The 23,103-nt window shown below is 42.5% G+C and overlaps 1 protein-coding gene across 1 annotated transcript in view; it reads left to right on the top strand.

Moving 5' to 3' along the window:
* The first annotated feature begins 14,029 nt into the window (after positions 1 to 14,029).
* SMG1 (SMG1 nonsense mediated mRNA decay associated PI3K related kinase) overlaps positions 14,030 to 23,103 on the top strand; it is a 76,516-nt gene continuing 67,442 nt past the window's right edge. Inside the window, exons 1-3 of the mRNA XM_060786319.2 lie at positions 14,030 to 14,365; positions 19,803 to 19,966; positions 21,483 to 21,638. Of these exons, the coding sequence (XP_060642302.2) occupies positions 14,262 to 14,365; positions 19,803 to 19,966; positions 21,483 to 21,638 (424 nt within the window). The 5' untranslated portion in view covers positions 14,030 to 14,261. The remainder of the gene's footprint in view (positions 14,366 to 19,802; positions 19,967 to 21,482; positions 21,639 to 23,103) is intronic.

Here is a 23,103-nt window from a genome sequence, read left to right as displayed (position 1 = left end):
CTGATATTTGAACAAAGGATGGGCCGGAGATGTCACTGCTTTGGTCCTTTCATTACTGGCTGATACTTCTTGGTGGATGTCAGGTGGTGCAATACCGGCTAAACAGTGTAATTTCTCCAATGTAGTGAGTAGACATCCTGTGATAACACGGCATGTCTCATTAAAGGCCACATCCACTGTTTTAACGTGGTGAGATGTATTCACTGGGCATGCACATTCAGCAGCAGATAGCAAAGCACAAGGGCAGATGTCTTCACTGTATCTGGTCATGATCCCCAGGTTGTGCCAGTCAGCTTTCATATTATATTATTTCTTGCAACCAACTTTTTGTTTGATGTTCAAACAGTGCTTCATGTAAGTCAGAGCATGGTCCAGAGTAACTCCCAGGTATTTTGGTGGGCTGCAATGCTCCAGTGGAATTCCTTCCCAGGTATTTCTCAGAGCTCGAGATGCTTGTCTATTCTTAAGGTGAAAAGCACATGTCTGCATTTTAGTTGGATTAGGAATCAGTTGTTTTCCCTGTAATAGGCAGTAAGAGCACCTAAAGCTTCTGAGAGCTTTTGTTCAACCATTTCAAAGCTCGCAGCATGAGCGGTGAAGGCATGATCATCAACATAGATTAAACTCTCTGTTCCTTCTGCCAATGGCTGGTCATTTGTTTAAATGTTAAACACTGATGGAGCAAACATGCTCTCCTTTTATACAGGTAAAAAATCCCTTAAGTTTTTTACCTTCCCGCCAAGACGGTAGCTACTGATCTACTCACATTGCATGCTTTCGAATTGCTAGGTTGGCAGAAGCTAGGACTCATGGTTGAGAGCTCACCCTGACTCATGGCTTCAAACTGCCAACCTTCCAGTCAGCAGCTTTCCTGAAGTTAGCAGTTTAACCTGCTGTGTTACCGCTACCGTGGGATGGAAGTGACTTGATACTTCTCTGAGCATTTGCAATGGCATCAATAGATTGAACTTTCCAGGAGCCTGAGGCTTGAAATGTCACTCCCAAATATTTATAAGATGTTACCTGCTCAATTGGTTGCTCATTTATTTGCCACTTATGTATACTCCGTTTCCTAGTAAACACTAAGACTTTGGACTTATTATAGTTAATGACTAGCATTTCAGTTTTGCAATGACTACCCAGAGCATACCAGTAACTCCTCAGTCTCTTCCAGGACCAGTCCCCCAGCAGTAAAACAAAATGCTCCTAATGTTTGAATGGTATGATATTGCTAAAGCACCTTAGCACTGACTATCATGCCTATTTCTAAAAGGTTGCATGAGACCAGATGTGGCACGATGTACACCTGTGAATATGCAGGTACATCACTACAAAAAGATTTGGAAGTTCAATACTTTGAGGCAGCCTGGTTGAGCCAATTACAGGAGTGCAGGAACAAGTAAACACTTTGTATTAAAGGAAGTGGGATGTGAAAAGCAATACCATTCATTCAAAGTACAGTGCAGCTGCATCAGTAGAGGTCAGGGTAACTTAACTTGATTGCTATTCGGCCTTGGCATTTAATGATGGAAAAAGATAGCTTAAATATGAATTTCTTTTGCATTCTCTTCTGCTATAATATACACAAAGGTTGCTCTCTTCTCATCAATACCCCTTTCTGGTCTTATTCATAATATTTTATTTAGAAGTAAACTCACCTAAAGCATATTACAAGGAAACCAACAGAATAAAAATAACAATGCAAAAGAGATGCCAAATTATTTATTATTTATTTATTTACGACATTTATATGCCACTCTGGCTGCCAGTTTGCTACTGAGCACAATTCAAAGTGCTCGCTTTAACATATAAAGCTCCAAACAGCTATGGTCCAACTTACCTGTCTATGAACCGTTCAGAGAGTTAAGATCTGCTGGAGAGGCTCTGCTCTCAGTCCCACCCCCATCGCAAGTGCGACTGGTGGGGACGAGAGACAGGTCCTTCTCAGTGGTGGCCCCTTGGCTATGGAACTCCCTCCTCAGTGATATCAGATTGGCCCCTCTCTCCTGGCTTTCAAAAAACAAGTGAAGACCTGGCTTTGGAATCAGTGGTTTAAGTAGAGCAATATGGAATCAGCACAATGTAGCACACAAATGATGACTTTGAACTAGGTATCAAGTTTTTACATTGGTATCAAGTATATTAGCCATTTTCTGCCTCACGTTGCTGTGGCTCAGTCTGTGTATATGTGTTTTGTGTGTGTGTGTGTGTGTGTGTGTGTGTGTGTGTATTTGTGTATATGTGTATATATGTGTGTTTGCATATGTGTGTGTGTGTGGTCTTGTGCATGTGTTGAAATGTATTTTTTATTTCTTGGCTTTTTAAGTCTCTTCTGCTGTGTTTTTCAGTATTTTTATGAGTGATGGTCGCTTGTTGGCCTGATAGGTGTATTGTGTCCAAATTTGGTGTCAATTCATCCAGTGGTTTTTTAGTTATGTTAATCCCACAAATGAACATTACATTTTTATTTATATAGAATAGATACATACTTTTAATGTTTACTGTTATGTGATGAATTGTATGTTTGATGTTAAATGTGTGGCATTGAATATTGCCATATTGTAAGCCATTCTAAGTCCGCTGTGGAGTGAAAGGAGTGGGAAATAAATAGAGTGTGTGTGTGTGTGTGTATATATATATATATCTCCGCTGCCAGATAATCTGGGATAAATAGATAATCTGGGATCAGATCCTAGCATATAGACAGTGTAGATCCATCCTTAGATGATGGTTCCACACTCAGTCTTTCTGAATGCAAGAATTAAGAAGGATGATAAAAACAGAAAGGTATGCCTTGATATGGAAATTTGGAGTGTTATTTATTATGCTGATTCAGGCAGCATTTTTTTTTAGGTGGCAGGATCTGATTTGGCCTTCTGGGATAGCTAGACAAGCCAGGCTTCTGAACCCACATTCTTTGTGGTTGCTGAAATCTCTCAGATAACACTTGCCTTGAAATTCTGGACATTAAATCCAAGAGCGCCTGTATATAAAGCATGTAATCATTTATGGATATTGGGTTCTGAGAGACTGATCACTAACCTGGATTGTTAGATTGTTTAACAGCCTGGAATGGCCCAAAAAGGAGAACATGACCTCAAATGAAGGGATTTATGAATGATGCACACCTGTTGTTCCTCCACCCTGACCCCATGGATTGCTCATTCATTCTAGAGAGATATTTTAAGGACATATTCATCGACTAAAAGAAAAACTCTATCAGCCTAGTTCTGAATGGAAGTGGGAAAGAAACTTCATCAAGAAGCCCAGTGCTGGCTGGAGAGTCCTTATTCCACAAGGAATGAGAACAGCTGCACTTCACTTGGGAGGTAATTCAGATTCTACTTTCCTTTGGATGATGTCATTCCTTTTGAAGACCAACACAGTGGATGTCTTCAATTAAGATTCCATCACAGTGGGAGTCCTATAGGACATGACAAGAAAACCATGACGAGACTTTGGCCCCTTCTACATTGCCATATAATCCAGATTATTAAAGCAGGCCATGCACATTATCTGTTTTGAAGTGGATTATATGAGTCTACACTGCCATATAATCCAGTTCAAAGCAGACAATCTGGATTTTATATGGCAGTGTAGATCTAGCCTTTGACACGATCGCATTGCATTTGGGATGATCCCCTCCTTTTAGCAAAACCGAAGGCTTTCCCAAGTAAGAGGAAAGTTTGGGTTGAGAGAAGCTCCTTCTTGCACCTAAAACAGGACAGCAAGGTCTCCAAAAGATGGCAAAATTAATTACAGTCTTAATTTCTTGTCATATTTTGTGACAATCATAATGTAACTTAATGAGGCGTCAGAATTGATTGTACATAGCTGATTATTTGCAATGACTCCAAAGTTGTGGGGCATTCCCTACAACCTTTGTTTAATTCCTGTCTGTATTGTCATTTTTCCCCCTAATGTTTAGGTTTCAAGAGGCAAACTTGGAGTTTTAGCTTCTCTGAAACGTCCATGCATTTAATTTAAAAAGGTGTGCTCAATTACAATATCCGGCATGATGCTCGCTATTTCTAGTAAATGCAACCCTCAATGGGTGGAAAAGATGTTGCCAACTTGGGTCTTAATGCATCGGAGATAAGATTATCTTAACACAACCCTGCTTTTAGCAAGGCTTTTATTCCATTGGTTCAAACAGAAGCCTCTGGACATCAGGTCGAGTCTTTGCTTGTGGATGTCTTGAGTAATGGATAGTTATTTTCAGACCATGGGTGCAGGACAGATTATTGCACCCAGCTGCCAATCTTTTCCTTTTTTGGTCAAAAACAGTAGTACATATCCCTTGTTTACTATGCAGTCTGAATTACATTGCAGCTATTCACTTATTACTCTTTCAGGGTGGCCACATAAGTGTTGCCCAAAGAGGAACTGTTTTCTTATTCCTATGTGGTTCCTATCTTCAAGAAGGGAAAAAAGGACGACCCAAACTATTACCGTCTGGCCAGTTTCACATCGATACCTGGCAAGATTCTGGAAGAGATCATTAAGGAAGTGGTCTGCAAACACTTATCACTTCATCACACTAGAGAAAAAGTCCACTTAAAATCTGGTTTCTGCCTCCTGCAGAATTCTGGGTTTTTAGAAAGGAATGTGGTCATTGCTAACAGTCAGCATGGATTTATCAAAAAAAGTCATGCCAGACTAATCTGATCTTTTTTTTCGATAGAGTTACAAGCTGGGTAGATGCGGGGAATGCCGTGGATGTAGTGTATCTGGATTTCAGTAAGGCCTTCCTTTGACAAGGTCCTCCGTGACTTTCTGGTAAGGAAACTAGCCCAACATGGGCTAGGCAAAACTACGGTTAGCTGGATCTGTAACTGGTTAAGCGAACGAACCCAAAAGGTGATTCTCCCCAATGTTTCCTCTTCGTCCTGGAAAGAAGTGAGGAGTGGAGTGCCATAAGCAGGGTTCCGTCCTGGGCCTGAAATTGATAGGAGCTTTAGGAGGGTCTTCCCCAGGAGGAGAGACCCTGAGACCCCACCAAAGAGGGATCGCTACTTTGGAGAGCAAAGAGAAGCCTGATTTTCAGCAGTTTTATTTCCCTAAATATCCAGAAGAAATCTCACCAAAGTTGAAGAAGCGCCACTGAGATGTTTTTATTAGCGATTCAGCTGAAAAGGATGCAATGCAGCAATCATTTGCTAAGAAGAGCATGTAGTTAACAGAAAACAGAGGCATTTTTATAGGAAATATAGGCTTGTGAGTTCAAAATTCCCACTCCCCGCCCTCCTCCCGGCTTGATGGTGATTGGCTGGCATGATAACAGCTGGGAGGAGGATCAGCCACCCTCCCTGCGCCAGAGCCAATCACAGAGCTCCTCCGGTGCACTAGAGCCTATGAGGAAGCTCCTACCGCCTAGGCGCTCTGGCGAATCAGGAGGAAGGGAGGTGGGACGAAAAGAAACAATGCTTTCTTGAGTGGATTATAGGATTTCAATGTCCTGGGGCTTCTTGAGTCCGGAATCGGCCTTCTAAAGAAACTAATTTTATTGTCTTTAGATGGGTCTGCAATAAGTAATGATTACTTAATCCGAGTTTTCCTGTCGCAATCAGATATGACACAAAGAGGAGGCTGGGGTGGGTGTCTGTTGTGAAGAGGTTTGAATGAAGAAAATGGGGTCGGGGGAAAGAGACTTTTCGAGGGTCGTCTCACCCCCATTGTTATGTGATTAGAAGTTTGCCAAGCAAAACCCCAATTTGATGGCCTGACTCCAATGTCAAAAAGGGATTTTCTGTTCTATTTTCCATGCAAACATGTTTTAAGATAAGAGTTCTTTTGTGATTGCTGATTGCCTTTTCAGAGCCAGGGCAGCTTCCTTGTTGACTTCCCCCAATGAGAGGGGAGGGGGGCAAAAGATTCAGGGCAAGGTCAGAAAACATGAGGGGAAATACATGTGGAAATATAGGAGTCCCAAGAAAATCATATCAGCCACCTTCTCCCTTTCCCATCCAACAGAGAAATTGATTAAAGTTATGATTTCAGCAAAACATGAGTCCATAGTTCATTCAAGGGGAATTCATGAGTAGAAACAAGTCCTTTTAAGTCCAGAACTCCTGGCAGAAAGTCCGAAGTCACAAAAAGGAGTTTGGTGATGTCCACTGAGCCAAAGGATGAAGTCCTGCAGCGCTGAGATTGAAGCTAGTCCTTTGTCCTTGGGAAACAATAGCTCCCTCCAAGGACTGAAGTCCGGTGGTTAGACTGTTCCCTAGAAGCCTTGTGGGGTAGCCGCACCAAGTCTCCAGGGCAGGGGGCTTCACAAGGGCAAAGAAGCAGCGAAGGCAGCGGCAGCGTGGCAGCAGCGAGGCTTGGATTTTGACAATCAGCTGTTTCTTTGAAATTATATTCTTAAAATCCAAAAGGTTATTCCCCGAGCGCAAGGGCCCGAAATGCAAAAAGCGAGATAGCAGATAGTGTTAGAATTTAGCCAGGAAAAATATGCCATCAAAATTGAGCCGATCCGCCATTTCGTGGATATGGGGGCCCGAGGGGTTTCCGTATCCGCGGTTTGGAGGATCGCAGGTTCGGCCTCCCCAAGACGCCAGGGAGGCATCCCGGGCAGGCCTGCATTCTCCCGCGGCCTGGAAAAGGTTAGTTTCATGCACTTTGATAGTTTCAGGCAAGAAAGGGACACAAAGTATCAAGCTGGAGAGTTTAAAAGTTACAATTTGATTAATCTTTATTGAGGGATTGGTTACATAGTTGGGGCTAGTAAAGGAGTGAAAGGAGAGAGCATACGACTGTAAAGAGTCCCTGGTTGAGGCTGCTGCTGGGACACATTTAATCAGTTTGGCCCAACTTGGCATTCAGGAACTGTGGAACTCCCTGCTGCTGGTCAGATCAGCTTGAAGGCAGGGGTCTGGGATGCCCTCGACGTCAGGCCTGGTTCTGTTCAACATCCTTGATTAATGACTTAAATGAAGAGTTAGAAGGCATGATCATCAAGTTTGCAGATGACATCAAATTGGGCAGGAAAGCCCATACTCCAGAAGACAGGAGCAGAATTCAAAACGATGTGAAACCCAAGAAATTCCAGAAGGTATTGAAAATTATTTTGCAGCTTTCTATTAGAGAAAAACCTAGAAAACAGTGTTGTCAGTTACATTGTTTTTGCTTTCTTTTACTTTTGTTTGGGGATTGATAAAAAAAATCTTGAAACACTTAGATGTATACTGCCAATGTTGAGTTTATTTGTTGTTGTTAAATTCGTGATTTACCGGCTGTTAGGAATTGTGGGAGTTGACGTCCAGAACACCTGGAGGGAGGGCCAAGCTTTGTCCATGCCTGCCCCAACCCCTGCTGCCCCCTTCCCCATCTTTTGGGATGACTCATGCGCCTGTCACCAGGTATATTTTTAGCATCCTCTCACAATGGACTCTTCTTGCGGGTTCAGTTGCTTAGCAGCCACCTCTTGACTTGCGCGACTTGTTTGGGACCAAAAGGCTCGCTCCCTGGGAGATTGCATTCAGCATGGCCTGAGTGCAGAATGTCTGGGGCTTGCAGCATGATGGCGGCCCTTTTCAGGTTCCTCTTTCCATAAGGTTTTTTTAAAATGTAGAGTGTTCTTGGGAACAGGAGGGAAAAAAAGCAAAACAAACATAATGGATACACCAGGAATGACATATATATTGCAAAAGGTGCAGAAGGAATGGGAACTTTGTGCCAGTATTTATGGGGGGAGGGCTTAATGAAGACTGGTCCCTTCTACACTGCCATATAACCCAGATTATCAAATCAGAGAATCCGCATTATCTACTTTGAACTGGATTATACGAGTCTACACTGTCATAGAATCCAGATTATCAAATCAGATCATCCACATTATCTGCTTTGAACTGGATTATACAAGTGTACACTGTCATATAATCCAATCTAAAGCTGATATTCTGGATTTTATACGGCAGTGTAGAAGGAACCTGTATCCCAGGATCTGATTCCAGATTATCTGCTTATCCCAGATAATCTGGCAATGGAAATTAATATAATCCAGTTTAAAGCAGATAATCTGGGATCAGATCCTGGGATATAGAGCAGTGTAGAAGGGGCCTCAGATAACCCAGTTCAAATCAGATAATCTGGATTATATGGTGGTGTAGTTCCAGTTCAAATGTCTAGGGACTGGTTTGGTAAGAGGATACTATAGCAAAACACTTCTCTGCCCACTAATCCAGGGGTGTCAAAGTCATTTTCATTGGGAGTCACATCAAATTTATGATTGTCTTCAAAGAGTCATTGACTACAGAGGGCCAAATACAATATTTTAACATTGTGGTTGATGCACTTTACCTTTTACCCAGTTTGGGTCCCCAGGTGTTATTGAACAACAACTCCCATCCTGTCTGATTACCCACCATGTATACTGGGGATGATGGGAATTGCAACACAACAGCACTTGTGGCTCTGAGGTTGGGGACAGGTTAAAAGACATTTTAAAATCAGACATCATCTCCAAGTCAAACCCTACTCACCCTGAGTCTCACTCTGGCACTATTCAATGCTCATCCAGTCTTCCTCCAAAAAGCATCCGCTGGCCAACAGTTCATCTTTTAGAATTGCAGATAAGGGATGCTCAATCTGTCTCTCTGTGTGTATGTATATATGCAGAGGCGGCCCTAGGTAATTTTCAACGGTAAGCAAACAGTATTTTGGTGCCCGCGCCCCAACCAATCACTGATATATATTTTCTGTTCGTCGTGGGAGTTCTGTGTGCCATATTTGGTTCAATTCCATCATTAGTGGAGTTCAGAATGCTCTTTGTAGGTGAACTATACATCCCAGTAACTACAACTCACATATGTCAAGGTCTATTTTCCCCCAAGAGCGCCTCAAGAGCACCCCTGGGCAAAATCAACTATACTGCAAATGCGTAATGGGCTGAGCCGCCCCTGTATGTATGTCATATTATATAAGTCCACGTCTGATTGTCGAGTCGCCATTAACATGTTAAGTAGTGGGACCAAAACAAGATGGTAAGGTTTGGGATTTGTGCCACAAATAATTTCAGTTGCTTCACAAAGAAACTATTTTTCTTTTTGTACATTTTGCTCTACAATGAACTAGTTGTTGTTATTTATTATTAGTACTAGTAGCATCAAACTTGATATCTAGATTCAGGTGGTCATCCTAATCAAACTTTCAGCAAATAGTTATATTTTGTCCATTTCGTATAGAATGTTGTATGAACAAATTTTCCAGTTTGAGGTGCTTTCACTCCATTTTTAATTTCATCAGAATCAAAAGTAAAATACTCAACATTATCATGGTGACAACAAGAAAATCTGTGTATATTATGGGCAAATTCAGAACTTCATAGTCTACATTTTATATATCTGTGGGGAAATGCAGCCATCTGCTGGTGAATATATAGTAACAGAAGTAGAAAGAGTTAAGTGCTCCAGCCAAACCTCCATATCCATAGATTCTGTAACCACAGATCCAATATGCATGACTTTTTTTGGTATCCACAAGGGGTCCTGGTAGGTGGGGTTTCGACAGCACAGTCTTTGTCAAACCCTATCTCCCACCCAACAATGCAAAGTTAAAATAGCAATGGAGTGAGATGTTTTGGTGCTTCTTTTTTGCATTTTTCAACATTTTCAACCCAATTGCAAAGAACTTCCAAAGATGCCTACTATATGTCAATCGGTTTCTCTAAGCCGGGATATCAGTTTATCACTCAATCACAGTTTGTTAATGGCCATGAAAAAGATAATGATCCATATCTGGAGCTTTTGCTTTTCAGTTCCTCCCGTATCCAATGTGTATAAACATCTGCCAAGTGAAGCAACTCCAGATACAATTTTCATGATCAAAATCACAAAGGATTACCACCTCACCCGCTTCATAGGAAATCTGCTACAAAACAGGAGCTTTTTTGTTGAGTTTCAGGGTGAGAGAAACAGATGGCGAAGACAGAGGAATGGCCTGCCTCAGGGGAGTGTGCTTGCTCCATCAATGTTTAACATTTACACAAATAACCAGCCACTGCCAGAAGGGACAGAGAGTTTCATCTATGCTGATGATTGTGCCATCACCTCTCAAGCATGGAGCTTTGAAATGGTTGAACAGAAGCTCTGTGAATCTTTAGGTGCTCTTACTGCCTATTACAGGGAAAACCAGCTGATTTCTAATCCATCTAAAATGCAGACATGTGCTTTTCACCTTCAGAACAGACAAACATCTCAAGCTCTGAGGATTACCTGGGAAGGAATCCCACTGGAGCGTTGCAGTCCACCAAAATACCTGGGAGCCACTCTGGACCGTGCTTAGACTTACAAGAAGCACTGCTTGACTACCAATCAAAAAGTGGATGCTAGAAATAATTTCATACGAAAGCTGACTGGCACAACCTGGGGATCACAAGCAGATACAGTGAAGGCATCTGCCCTTGTGTTTTGCTACTCTGCTACTGAATATACATTCCCAGTGTGGAATACATCTCGTCATATTAAAACAGTGGACATGGCTCTTAATGAAACATGCCACATTATCACAGGATGTCTAAGCCCTATGCTGCTGAAAAAATTATACTGTTTAGCCGGTATTGCACCACCTGATAATCACCTGCAAGTAGCAGCCAGAAATGAAAGGACCAAGGCAGTGACATCTCCGGCCCATCCTCTGCTTGGATATCAGCCAGAAAGCCAAGGCCTTAAATCAAGAAACAGCTTTCTAAGATCAACAGAAATACTCGCAGGAACACCTCAGCAAGCGAGAGTCCAAAAGGGGCAGGTTGAAACCCAGAACATCAATCAGTGGATGAGAAACTCCCTCCTAGGCTCAAAGAAGATGGGGTGAATTGGAAGCTGCTGAACAGGCTGTGCTCTGGCACCACAAGATGCAGAGCAAACCTTATGGAATAGGGCCACAAAGTGGAGTCCATGACATGCAAGTGGGGAGAAGAGCAAAGCACAGACCACTTACTACAATGCAGTGTGAGCCCTGCCACATGCACAATGGAAGACCTTCTCACAGTGACAACAGAGGTGCTCCAAGTGGCCAGCTTCTGGTCAAAGACATTTAGTATAAGGCCAAGTTTTTAACTTTATTTGTGTTTTTTTCTACATTGTAACTGTATTCTCAATTTGCTTCTGACATGATAAATAAATATGATCAAAATAAAAGAAATAGCCATCAGTCAGGATGAAGACAATTAAGTCATTTCTCCACTGCAGACAGCTAGAGTTGACTAACTGGTATAAATCCAATAAATAAATAAATGGCTGGTCTAGCTATAGTTATCTGTAATCCAGGTAACTATAGATTATACTTTCATATTAGGCACTTGCTACAGTATGCATGGAGGCTACACTCTGATAGCTTTCCAAACAATTCATTTATTTCAAAACACTGTTTTTAGATTGATAATAGCCCAGGTCAAAGCATTGGTAGTTTGCTATGGTTAAAGCTTTCAGTCAACATTTTCACAATTTGCTCTTTGTGGTATTTTAGGCTTCAGATCCCAGAATCCATAACTATTGCATGGTGTTCTGGGGCTTGACTTGAGTCCAAAAAATTTGGAGGACTAAAACACTGTGAGCCATTGCTTAAATGAATCTGATAGCCGAAGGGCTTCTTGCTCTCCCATGAATCTGGCCATTACATTTGTCAACAGAAATGTGTCTCTAAGGCTTCTTCTACACCACCATGTAACCCAGTTTCTGAATCCAGGTTATCTACTTTGAACTGGATTGTGTGAATCTACATTGCCGTATAATCCAGTTCAAAGCAGATAATCTGGATTTAGAAACTGGACTATATGGCAGTGAAGATGAGGCCTTAGACTATGTCAAATGACTCTTCTTCTATTCTTTAAGGCAGTGGTTAGAGGCATTCTTATGTTTTCTTTGCAAAGATGCTTTGTCTTAAATTATGCAAACTGTTGTCAGGGAGACATCTGTCTCTGCTAGCCTGTACATTCTCATATACTTAGTATTTAGACAGTATATCCCCATGGTGACTATCGGAAAAACATATAGAGTGTGCTATCCGAAAGGCAAGCAATACCATCTGGGCTTGTGGATCACGCGATTGGGACTGTGGCATCTCTTCCTGCATAGCTGTATGTATTTTAAAACAGGGCATGTTATTTGGATAGGCCATGTTCTCTATTTTATTTGAATCATCTGTTTGGCTGCGAGTTCTTCTGTCTGCATAGCCATGTTCCAGTAGCATTTTCTCCTGACGTTTTGCTTGCATCTGTAGCTAATGGCATCTTCAGGGGTTCTGTTGCTAGTGAGGCAAGTGGGCTGTATATATACCTGTGTAATATCTAGCCCAGACTACCTGTCCGAATGTATATCCTGTTACGAACCATCACGAAATTCAAGATCATCAGGAGAGGCCCTGCTCTTGATCCCATCACCATCGCAAATGCGATTGGTGGGGACGAGAGACAGGGCCTTTTCGACAGTGCCCCCCCCCCTCCCCGTCTGTGGAACTCTCTCACCAGGGACATCAGACTGACCACCTCCCTCCTGTCTTTTAGAAGAAAACTGAAGACTTGGCTTTGGGACCAGACGTTCGACTAGTGAACAGTGGCAAGTGGAAAGAAGATTTAGGAAACGTGCGACACTGAATTAACCCAGACTTGGATTTGAATTTTAACTGGCGTGTTTAATCTATTATTTTAATGAAATGTTTTAATATATTTGTTGATTGTTTATGATGGTGATAGCATCGTACGGTGCTAGTTGTGAGGCCGCCCTGAGTCACCCCTTGGGGGCGAGAAGAGTGGGGTATAAATATATGAGATAAATAAATAATAAATAGGACCACTCTGACAACCATCATGTCAGATATTGGTTTAAATGTTTCTAAATGTTTTTATGTATTTTATAATTCTATTTTTAAATGTTCATTTTAACTGTACATTTTTTTTATGGCATTGAATAGCTGCCTATGTGTAAAGCCGACTTGAGTCCCCTCTGGGGTTGAGAATGTCATAAATAAATGAATAAATGTCTACAGACACAGAGAAGGCAATAAAATCAACAAGCATGTGGACAATTTCAACAGAAAGCAGGAAACTATGAAAATGCACAAAATCTGGCTACCAGTATTTAAAAAAACCAGAATCAAGAGGGTAAATAAGGAACACCACTCAGGAAAAAGGGGAACTGCAGACATCAAACAATCAAGTGACAGTTAACACCTCCCAAGCAGAGGACGCCAGGCTCTGCAGATGCCTAGACCAACCAAACACTAAACTGTACGAGCTGCACAGCAGTGGACCTCTCTGCATCGAAGCCTGATGGAAGAAGCTTCCTGGAAAACTTTGAAACAGAAGCTGAGTGGCCTTCTGTCGGGGGTGCTTTGATGGTGCTTTTCCTGCCTGGCAGAACAAAGGGGGGGGGGGTTGGACTGGATGGCCATGTGGCCTCTTCCAACTCTAGGATTTTACGGATTCAATAGCAGTGTGGATCCAGCTGTCACAAGAGCAGTCACTGCCAATGTCTCTCCAAGTAAAGCTGCTGCCAGAATGATGGGATGGCCAGTGTCTGCGCATGCCCAGAGTCCTGGCGCACGGGCTCCCCCTGGAGGACGCTTCGATGCCCGTCTCTTCAGCCAAAGCTGCTGCCAGAATGGGGAAGAGACAGTCTGCGCATGCCCAGAGTTCTAGCCCGCGGGCTCCCCCTGGAAGAGCCTTCGATGCCCGTCTCTTCAGCGAAAGAGATAAGGTGGCGAGTGTCTGCGCATGCCCAGAGTATCACCTCACAGGCTCCCCCTGAAGGAGGCTTCGATGTCTGCCTCTTCAGCCAAAGCGGCTCCTAGGAGGAGGGTGGGGTGGAGACAGTTTGCGCATGCCCAGAAACCTGCCTCGCGGGCTCCCCCTGGAGGAGGCCTGGATGACTGTCTCTTCAGAGAGTGTCTACGCATGCCCAGAGTCCCGGCCCGCGGGCTCCCCCTGGAGGAGGCTTCGCGAAGAGCGCCTCCGCCTGGACCCTGCCGCCCCCCGTCCCTCCCGTCATGCTCTGCGGCGGGGGCGCAGCCATCTCCGCCCATTCCGGCTAGGGCCTGCCTTCCCGGCATGCCGTGCGGCCTGCTTCCCTCAGCCTGACTGGAGCCAGACGCAGGCGGGGCCTAGTCCGCGGCCGTCGCCCCGACCCTCCCTTTCCTTTCCTTCCCTTCCTTCCGCGTGAGGAAGAGGCAGGAGCAGCGGCAGAAGGAGGAAGAGGAGGAGAGGCCTACCTGCCTACCGCCCAGCCCCACGACCCCCGGCCGGCCATGCCGTCTCGGGCAAGGGAATGAGCCGCAGAGCCCCGGGGTCTCGGCTGAGCACCGGCACCAGGACGCAGGCGCAGCCGCACTGCCACCACCCCCCGCGGAGCTGGAATGACTGGCAAAGCAGGTGGGCACGGAGGGGGCGGCCGAGCACCGCTGGCAGGTGGGCCTGGCTTGGGCCTCAAGAGAGGAAAGGAGGAAGGCAGGCAGGCAGGCAAGGGCGGCTTCTTCGCCTCGCCCACCCGAGGCCTAGTGTCTCCAGAGGCCTTCACCACCACCAGGCAGGCCCATAGTAGTTGTAGTAATAATAATAATACATTTGATTTATTACCCGCCCCTCCTCATGGCCCGATGCAACACATTCAGGAACGAACGAACATACAAATACAACAGATTACTACATTACATAGATAAACATACACATAATAATAATAATAATAAATTTTGACCCGTCTCTGCTGATAATAATGATACATTTGATTTATTACCCGTTCCTCTTGATGGCTCAGCGCAGGATGCAACACATTCAGGAACGATTGAATATAAAAATACAATAAATTACATGGATAAACACACACATCAATAGTATTATTGATAATAATAATATATTTGATTAATGACCTACCTCTTCTGATAATGATACATTTTATTTATTGCCCACCACTCCTGTTAATAATGATACATTTTATTTATAACCCACCTCTCCTCATGGCTCAACGCGGGGTGCAACACATTCAGGAATGAATGAACATAAAAATACAACAGATTACTAAATTATATAGATAAACACACAAATAATATTAGTAATAATGATGCATTTTATTTATTACCCACTTCTCCTGATGGCTTGACACGGGGTGTAACACATTCAAGCCTATAAAGCCCCAAATGGTTCCAGCCCAGCTTACCTGTCCAAATGTATCTCCCTCTATAATCCGCCTGGCAGGTTAAGATTGTCGCTGGAGGCCTTGCTCTCAATTCCACCACCCTCGCAAGCGCGACTGGTGGGGACAAGAGGCAGGGCCTTCTCAGTGGTGGCCCTTTGTCAGTGGATCTCCCTCCCCAGTGACATCAGGTCAGCTCCCTCTGTCCTGATCTTTAGAAAAAAGCTTAAGACATGGCTGTGGGACCAAGCATTCGAACAGTAATTGTAGCAGTGCAATAATGATAATGAATTAGTGTGATTGATAAATGGACAGGCCTAGGACAACAATTTGAATTAGCATGGTTTTAACTTTTTAAAAATAATTGATCTTTTAATTGTTTGGAATTTAACTGCATTTGTTTATTTTTGGATTGATATGTGTTTGCATTGAATCGTTGCCTGTTGTTAGGCCTCCCTTCATCCCTTAAGGGGTGAGAAGGGCGGGGTACAAACGTGGGAAATAAATAATAAATAAATGGAGCTACAAATACGATAGCTAAATTTCATAGATAACACACACATACATAATATTAATACTAATACATTTGATTTTAAACCCACCTCTCCTGATAATGATAAATTTGATTCAAAACCCACGTCTGCTGATGACTCAACGCAGGGTGCAACAGATTCGGGAACGAACGAACATACAAATACAACAGATTACTAAATTACATAAATAAACACACAGTGCATATTGTGTTTCATCAAGACCCTACAACAGGTATGCAAGCATGATAGTAGCAAGCTATAGAAATCATAGAGAATTATGGAGTTTTAGGACATTTGTATCAGGTAATGAGAAAGGGGTATGAAATAGTAAGCAACTCTTGATGGGCACTAAAATAAAAAGTGAAAGTGGTACATTTACAACCATACTAAACATATATCTAATGTAGGATACATTCAAGTAATAATCAGATTCTTTTGTTGTTAGAATTACAATATTTGAATCCTATGGATGACTGAACTGCACTGGCTTAATACCTTTTTTCTTAATGTACAGCAAGGGGTGGGGGAGGCTGTTTTTTCACCAGTGAATTTGCTGGATCTTCAGTGGCTGCTTCAAGTTGAGTCCTAAAAGCTAAATGTGTTCTGCAGAGTTTGCCTTGCAGGATCACTTGTGTGTGGGATGATTTTTCATAAGTTTTAAGCTTTGGGTATCTATGTTGAAACAGGTATTTGGGTCCAACAGCTTTCTCTGTCCCCCACACCACACACCACTGGCATTGTTACTTTTAAAGAAAACTTCTTATTCTTCCATCTGCAGTAGTATAGTTATTCTGGCCAACAGGATCTGGTTCTGAGCTTCCTGTCTCCATTTTCACACCACTGCTAGTAATTTTAGTTCCTGATATGCTAAACCATAGTTTGATGTGAAACCAGTAAAACATGCTTCACTATTGATTAGGTTGTGTAGGACCAAAGGGAATTGGAATTCAACATTTGCAAGAAGGGCCACAAGGTTCTCAACCTTCCAGTGAAGTAAAGGCTGGGAAGAGTGTTTGCCTGGGAGAGTGATATAGTTGTGACATGGAAGGGGAGGTTTCCTCATATTTTTTCCTCTTATACATGCATTGCTGTTTCATTAGGTTCTTCTATTTCCTTCCCTTGCTTCTGAAACAAGACTTTGCAGGTTACACTTGTATTGTATTGTAGTGTTTCTGTCAAACTTCTAAACAGACAGGATATGTGGTAGGTTGTGTTGACATTGAGTAACAGACTGGCAAGTTGACAAACTAAGTGAAGTTGTGCAAAAAGTAAAGCATGGATCTGAGAAATATGAGATTTGTAATCTAATAGATTTTAGCAAATGTTTATAATTTAGAACAGTTTTAATCATTTTTTTCCATTCTGAAATTATTAAATGAATGACTGTATGTACTTCAGGATTAATCCCTTATGGGCTTTTTATTTGTCTTTATTTGGTTACTAAAAGAGAATCTCATAGAGCATAGAGCTTACAGAGCTTATTCGATTTTGGTTTTTCTTTCTGCTTCTCCAGTATTAGTATAGTAAGTGTACTTTCTATTCTGTGTACACGATACCTCTGTTTCATCATATCACATAAAGGCAGAATGGACCTCAGTGTACCATGTAACCCCATAAATCTGCATGATGGATAAAGCAAAACATCTCAGTATTATTGTGGCTCTGTTAATTTGATGCTAAATGAAATATTCAACGATGCTGTGAATATGTGGTTGTAGTTTCTTAAAGGCTAGTCCAGAGAATAAACAAACTCTTGCATTGTTTCTGCTAGGATATGTTCAATACTTAGTTATAATATGCTGACATCATTCTAGGTGTATGGCAATATGTATACTTGCATTGTACTGTGGCGCAATGGGTTAAACCCTTGTGCCAGCAGGACTGCTGACCGACAGGTTGGTGGTTTGAATCCAGGTAGCGGGGTGAGCCCCTGTCGCAGCTCTAGCTTCCCATGTGGGTACATGAGAGAAGCCTCCCACAGGATGGTAACACATCAAACATCCAAGCATCCTCTGGGCAACGTCCTTGCAAACGGCCAATTCTCTCACACCAGAAGCGACTTGCAGTTTCTCAAGTCGCTCCTGACACACACACACACACAGAAATCGTTGACTCTTTCCTGGGAAATAACCAGGGTGTTTAATTCTTACATAGTAATAGACTTTTACCTTGTGGAATGGTGGGATATTGTCCATATGTTTGGAGAAGGCACTAAGCAGATAGTTGTCTTTAACCATTTGTTATATAGGAACTTAATGCATTTATCTTGCTTTGAATCTTATCTGTTATAGGGATTTATGTTCTGAGGCTGTTGCTCTTTTAATTTGCTTATCTTCTGGATCCTTAAAAGGATTATTTTATACAAGAGAAGTGATACCAGTGTTAGACGCTTGAAGTATTAAATTAGGACTTGAGATAAAGCTCAAATATGTTATTTTGGTGGTGTTGCAATGCACTTTGTTTGATTGTGATATCTGTTCTTCAGCACATTATTTTGTAGAATGTGCTAGGGAATTCTGCCGTATCTATCTGTTACATTTGAGTGTTTTGTAGAATTGTTACCACTTGCAATGTGTGTCTTGGTCACACCACCATGGGAGTTATTAAGATTCCTGTAGAAACTCCTAGTTTGAAATAATTTGTCAGTTAAAGAGTTGTTTGTAGAAACATTAGGCTGTGGTTGTGTTTGGCGAGTACTAGCAAGGGAACTTTCCTACAAAGTAAGAATTAAAAAGGAAGCCTTAAAACAGTGTTCCTCCATCTTCCTAATGCCGCTACCCCCTAATACAGTTCCTCATGTTGTGGTGACCCCCAACTATTACATTATTTTCATTGTTACTTCATAACTGTAATTTTGTTAGTGTTATGAATTGCAATGTAAATATCTGATATGCAGGATGTATTTTCATTCGCTGGACCAAATTGGGCACAAATACCTGATACGTCCAAATTTGAATACTTGGTGGGGGTGGGGGGTTGATTTTGACATTTGGGAGTTGTAGTTGCTGGGATTTATAGTTCACCTACAATCAAAGAGCATTCTGAACTCTACCAACAATGGAACTGAACCAAACTTGGCACACAGAACTCCCATGATCAACAGAAAATACTGGCAGGGTTCGGTTGGCATTGATCTTGAGTTGTAGCTCACCTACATCCAGAGAGCACTCTGGACTCAAACAATGATGGATCTGGACTAATATGCCCAAATGTAAACACATTTTAGACCTTGAAATTTGGGAGTTGTAGTTGCTGGGATTTATAGTTCACCCACAATCAAAGAGAACTCTGAACCCAGCCCACAATGGATCATGGGCTGGCCAAGCACAGCTGAGGAGGGCTTTTATGTCTGTTTCCAGAAAGGAAGAGAGGGACATACGGAGAGATCTTCAGCCTTCTCTGCCAAAGGGATTCCTAAGACCATCAGAAATATGTGTTTTCTGATGGTCTTTGGCAACCCTTCTGAAATCCCCTCGCATGCCCCAGGTTGAGAAGCACTGCCTTAAAGGTTTTTTTTTTAGTTAAGCTGCACTATACTTTTGGCATCCATTTGGGGTGGAAAAATCTAGATGCTTGGTCATCTTGTCACCTAAGGGTAGTAGAAATAAAGGGCTGTCTTGAATGGCTGAATTCTCAACCTAATTGATATGTGTATGCATCTGCCCATGTTAGTCATTTTGTCGTATGGTCATCTGTTCTAATGTGATAGACTACCCCAGGCATTGTTTCACACAGATGTAATAATCTACAACTGAAAAAAAAAGTGACTGCACAAATTGGAAAAAAGTTATTCAATATTTGAATAACTTATGTCGTTATTCAAAGATGGTGCATGCATGTGCCTTCAGATGACCTGTTGACTTATGGCAATTCCTTGAATTCCATAGGCTTTTCTTAGCTAGGGATTTACCATTTCCTTCATCTGAAACATTGCCTAAAAACATTGTATTTGTTGACAATCTCTCATACAAGTGCTAACTAATGTTGACCATGCTTAGCTTCTAAGATCCGGTGCCTTTAGAATATTTAACTCTCCTAAAGTGTAATTATTCCAATATTCCAATGTTGATTCCTATATTTATTGGGAGTAGCAAGTGCTAAATTGGATTTCTTGAGGAAAGCACCTGAAACATTTTTCCTCTTGCAGAACTGACAATCCATCAACAGACCAAGAGAATTTAAAATACACCACTTCCCGTGAAAGAAGTAGTTCTTCATCCTATGGATTACAATCTTCAAATTCAGCTGTGGTGTCTCGACATAGACACGATGAGATCAGAGTCTCCACTGACATACAGAATGAAGAAAAAGGTACATAAAAAGAACACTGACTTTGAGAAAAATAGAGTCATAACTGACAATATCAAAGTAGTTAATATGTTTTACTGGATCTGTGTTAGTTCATCAAGCTATGGATTCTTCTGTTTTTTTTTGTCTGATTAAAGTAATGTTTTCATGTTATATGTAATTGAATTATCAAAGTGATAATCTTAATATATTTTCTTTTGCAAGAAATACAAGCTAATTAAATGATTTTTTATAGTAAAAGTAGAATATCTTCCTAGGCTTACAACACTTCAGTTCAGAAATTTTGTATTCTCTATAATGGCATGTTTACTGGAAGCATTTTTAATTTCTGGATAGAAAGGATGAACAGCCAAAAAGGTTGAAAAAATTGTAGCAACCTGGATTGTCCCTGCTTCATTCTTATTCTTTGGGTGAAAACACATCCAAAGGAAGTCAGTCTCTTGTCTCTACTACGACAATTATGTTATATTGTATTTCGTTTGTGCTCCTATTGTTTTGTGGACTTGATAATCTTTTTATCATATATTTAGGAGAGGTCTGTAATATTGGAAACTGAGATGCATTACATGGACTCAAGCGAATTGTTTTCAAATTGAGCCCTGCTTCAGCTCTTGAATATGACATTTTGTTGTTCACAGTTTACATGACACTACTTTAAGCTAGTTGTCCAGGCCCAAGAAGCACTATGACACAGAGTTCCCTTCAGGTAATTGAAAATGAAGCCAGGTTTCTCCAGTTTGCTGTTTCTTATATGTGAATGCTTTCATTAGGCTTAATTAAGGAATCTAGAAGGAAGAAGAGGTTGGACTCTGTGTCTGTTAAACTGAGCTTGTGTTTCTTCTTGCCTACATTCTTGGAGGCTGTTCTGAATCCATTTTGTAGTTAGGTTTCAACCTCCCCCCTCCCATAAGCACAGAAATGGTCTCAGGGCTTTGGTGATTGTGTAAGCAGTATCTATCAGACCCTTTACACTATTATTTGTAGCCTATTGTGGACACCTTTCTGCTTTTCTCATAACCTGGCATTTTCTGTGCTAATTATCACAGGCTCCAGTCAAGAGTGGACTGGTACAGTATATTAGGTCCCTGTAAACTGGATTGTCCAAGTTTTGGTTCAGATGCTGAGAAGGAGTGAGGGTGGGATTCTTGCCAAAAGCATGAACTAGTTCTAGAGATTTCTGAAAGTGCTGCTGTGCTGGTGTAGAATGACCCCTATGTATGAGTTCATACGTGAAAGACTACTTTTTCTTTTTAAATGTGTAAACAGTAGGAATGCTATCTCCTCCAAGTTATGCAGCTGAAATGGCAAGCCTTGGAGATGCTGGAAATCATCATGGATTTTTGTTTGGAAATACTCTGGGCCTCTTTCAGTTCTGGTATTCAGATTCTTGGCTTTAGAATTCTTTGTGGTGTGTTTTACACGTGCAAAGTGTAGATCACAAAGGTGTGAAGTCTGCACAGTGTTACTACATTTGCAGCATATGGCTTCCCAGAGAAACTAATGGCCTCTTTACTTCCAGGTGGCTACAGTGTCAATGGAGGATCTGGGGAAAATACTTATGGTCGGAAGTCGTTGGGGCAAGAGCTGAGAATTAACAATGTGACCAATTCTGATTTTACCAGTGCTCAGCATGGCAATCGTGCTTTAATCACAAAAGACATGAGGAAAACACAGGGTGAGAATTGTGTTGACCTGAACAATTCTGTTTTGATGGCAGTGATTCCCTGTTATCACAGTAAGACCAAGAAATGCATGCCCGAAGTAGAGTCCTGTTAAGTACATGAACGTGTGAAATCTCTTAACATTAGGTACAGTTACACCTAATGGGTACCCGGTGTTGCCCATGTTATTTGAAAAAGTCATTTTTAAAACATTTTACAAAATGCATAAGGTTGTGGGTGAACTACAACTGACATCATGTCAGGTTACCCCCAAAACTCCATCAGTAGTTAAATTTTATCGTGTGGGGCAAGTTTGCTCTAGATCAGGCATGGGCAAACTAAGGCCCGGGGACTGGATGCAGCTCCCTGGGTGTTTATCTCAGGCCCTCCTCATTTTCCCCTGTCCTCTAGGCAGAAAGACCTGGTGACCCTACCATGTCCTTATGCCAAAAAATGAGGGAGGAAGGCACATAGCAGCTGAGAGCCCTTGGAGCGCTCTAAGCCACTGTGTGTCTCCCCCGGCTCGAGGAAGGCATGCGGCGGCTGAGAGCCCCCCAGAGCGCACTCGGTCACCTCCTGTCTTGCCCTCCTCCTGAGATAATGCCAAGAGGACAGCCTGAGGATTGGGGCAGTCGCTGCGTATCCCGCCTTATGCTGGGAGGACAACCTGAGGATTACCGGGGCCCTCCCCTGGCCCCTCATGGCCCCACCCTCTCCCAGGCCCACCCCACCCAGCGTGTGCCCGGCCCCCTCCCTCCTGACCCGGCCCTCCTGGCCAGACTCACAATGTAGCCCCAAGGCAAAAAAGTTTGACTGTGCCTGCTCTAGATGCAGCACTGATGGGGTTCAGTGTGATCTATGGCTGTAGGATAAACTACAGCTCCCACCATGGTGGGTCAGCTCCCGCAAATCCCTCCAGTAGGTTCAGTTGGTCATGGGGGTTCTGTGTGCCAAGTTTGGTCCAATCTGTCATCGGTGGTGGTCACAGTGTTTCTGGATGTAAGTGAACTGCAACTTCCAGAAATGAAGGTCAGTTCCCCCCAAACCCCTCCAGTATTTTCAGTTGGTCGTGGTGGTTCTGTGTGCCAAGTTAGGTCCAGGGCCATTGTTGGTGGAGTCCAGAGTGCTCTTTGATTGCAGGTGAACTCTAAATCCCAGTACCTACAACAGCTATAAATTAAGGCGAATTCCCCCCAAACCTCTCCAATATTTTTCTTAGGTCATGGGGGTTATGTGTGCCAAATGTGGTCCAGGTCCATTGTCAGTGGGGGTCACAGTGCTCTGACTTGATTCAGGGTGAACTACAAATTCCATCATGTGGAGTCAATCCCCCAAACTCCTCCGGTATGTTTAGTTGCTGATTTGTTCTGCTCTGTTGGTTGTGTACATAGAGTTGAAAAGAGTAGGAAAGGGTTAAGGGAGAGGCAGTGGGTGGGATCGTGCAAAATTCCATGCCAATGGAGAAAGTAAAAAAAACAC

The sequence above is a fragment of the Anolis sagrei genome, chromosome X (assembly GCF_037176765.1).
Source record: "Anolis sagrei isolate rAnoSag1 chromosome X, rAnoSag1.mat, whole genome shotgun sequence".
NCBI classification, from domain to species: Eukaryota; Metazoa; Chordata; class Lepidosauria; order Squamata; family Dactyloidae; genus Anolis; species Anolis sagrei.
The sequence above is the reverse complement of the archived record's forward strand: the minus strand, read 5'-3'. Positions and strand labels throughout refer to the sequence as shown.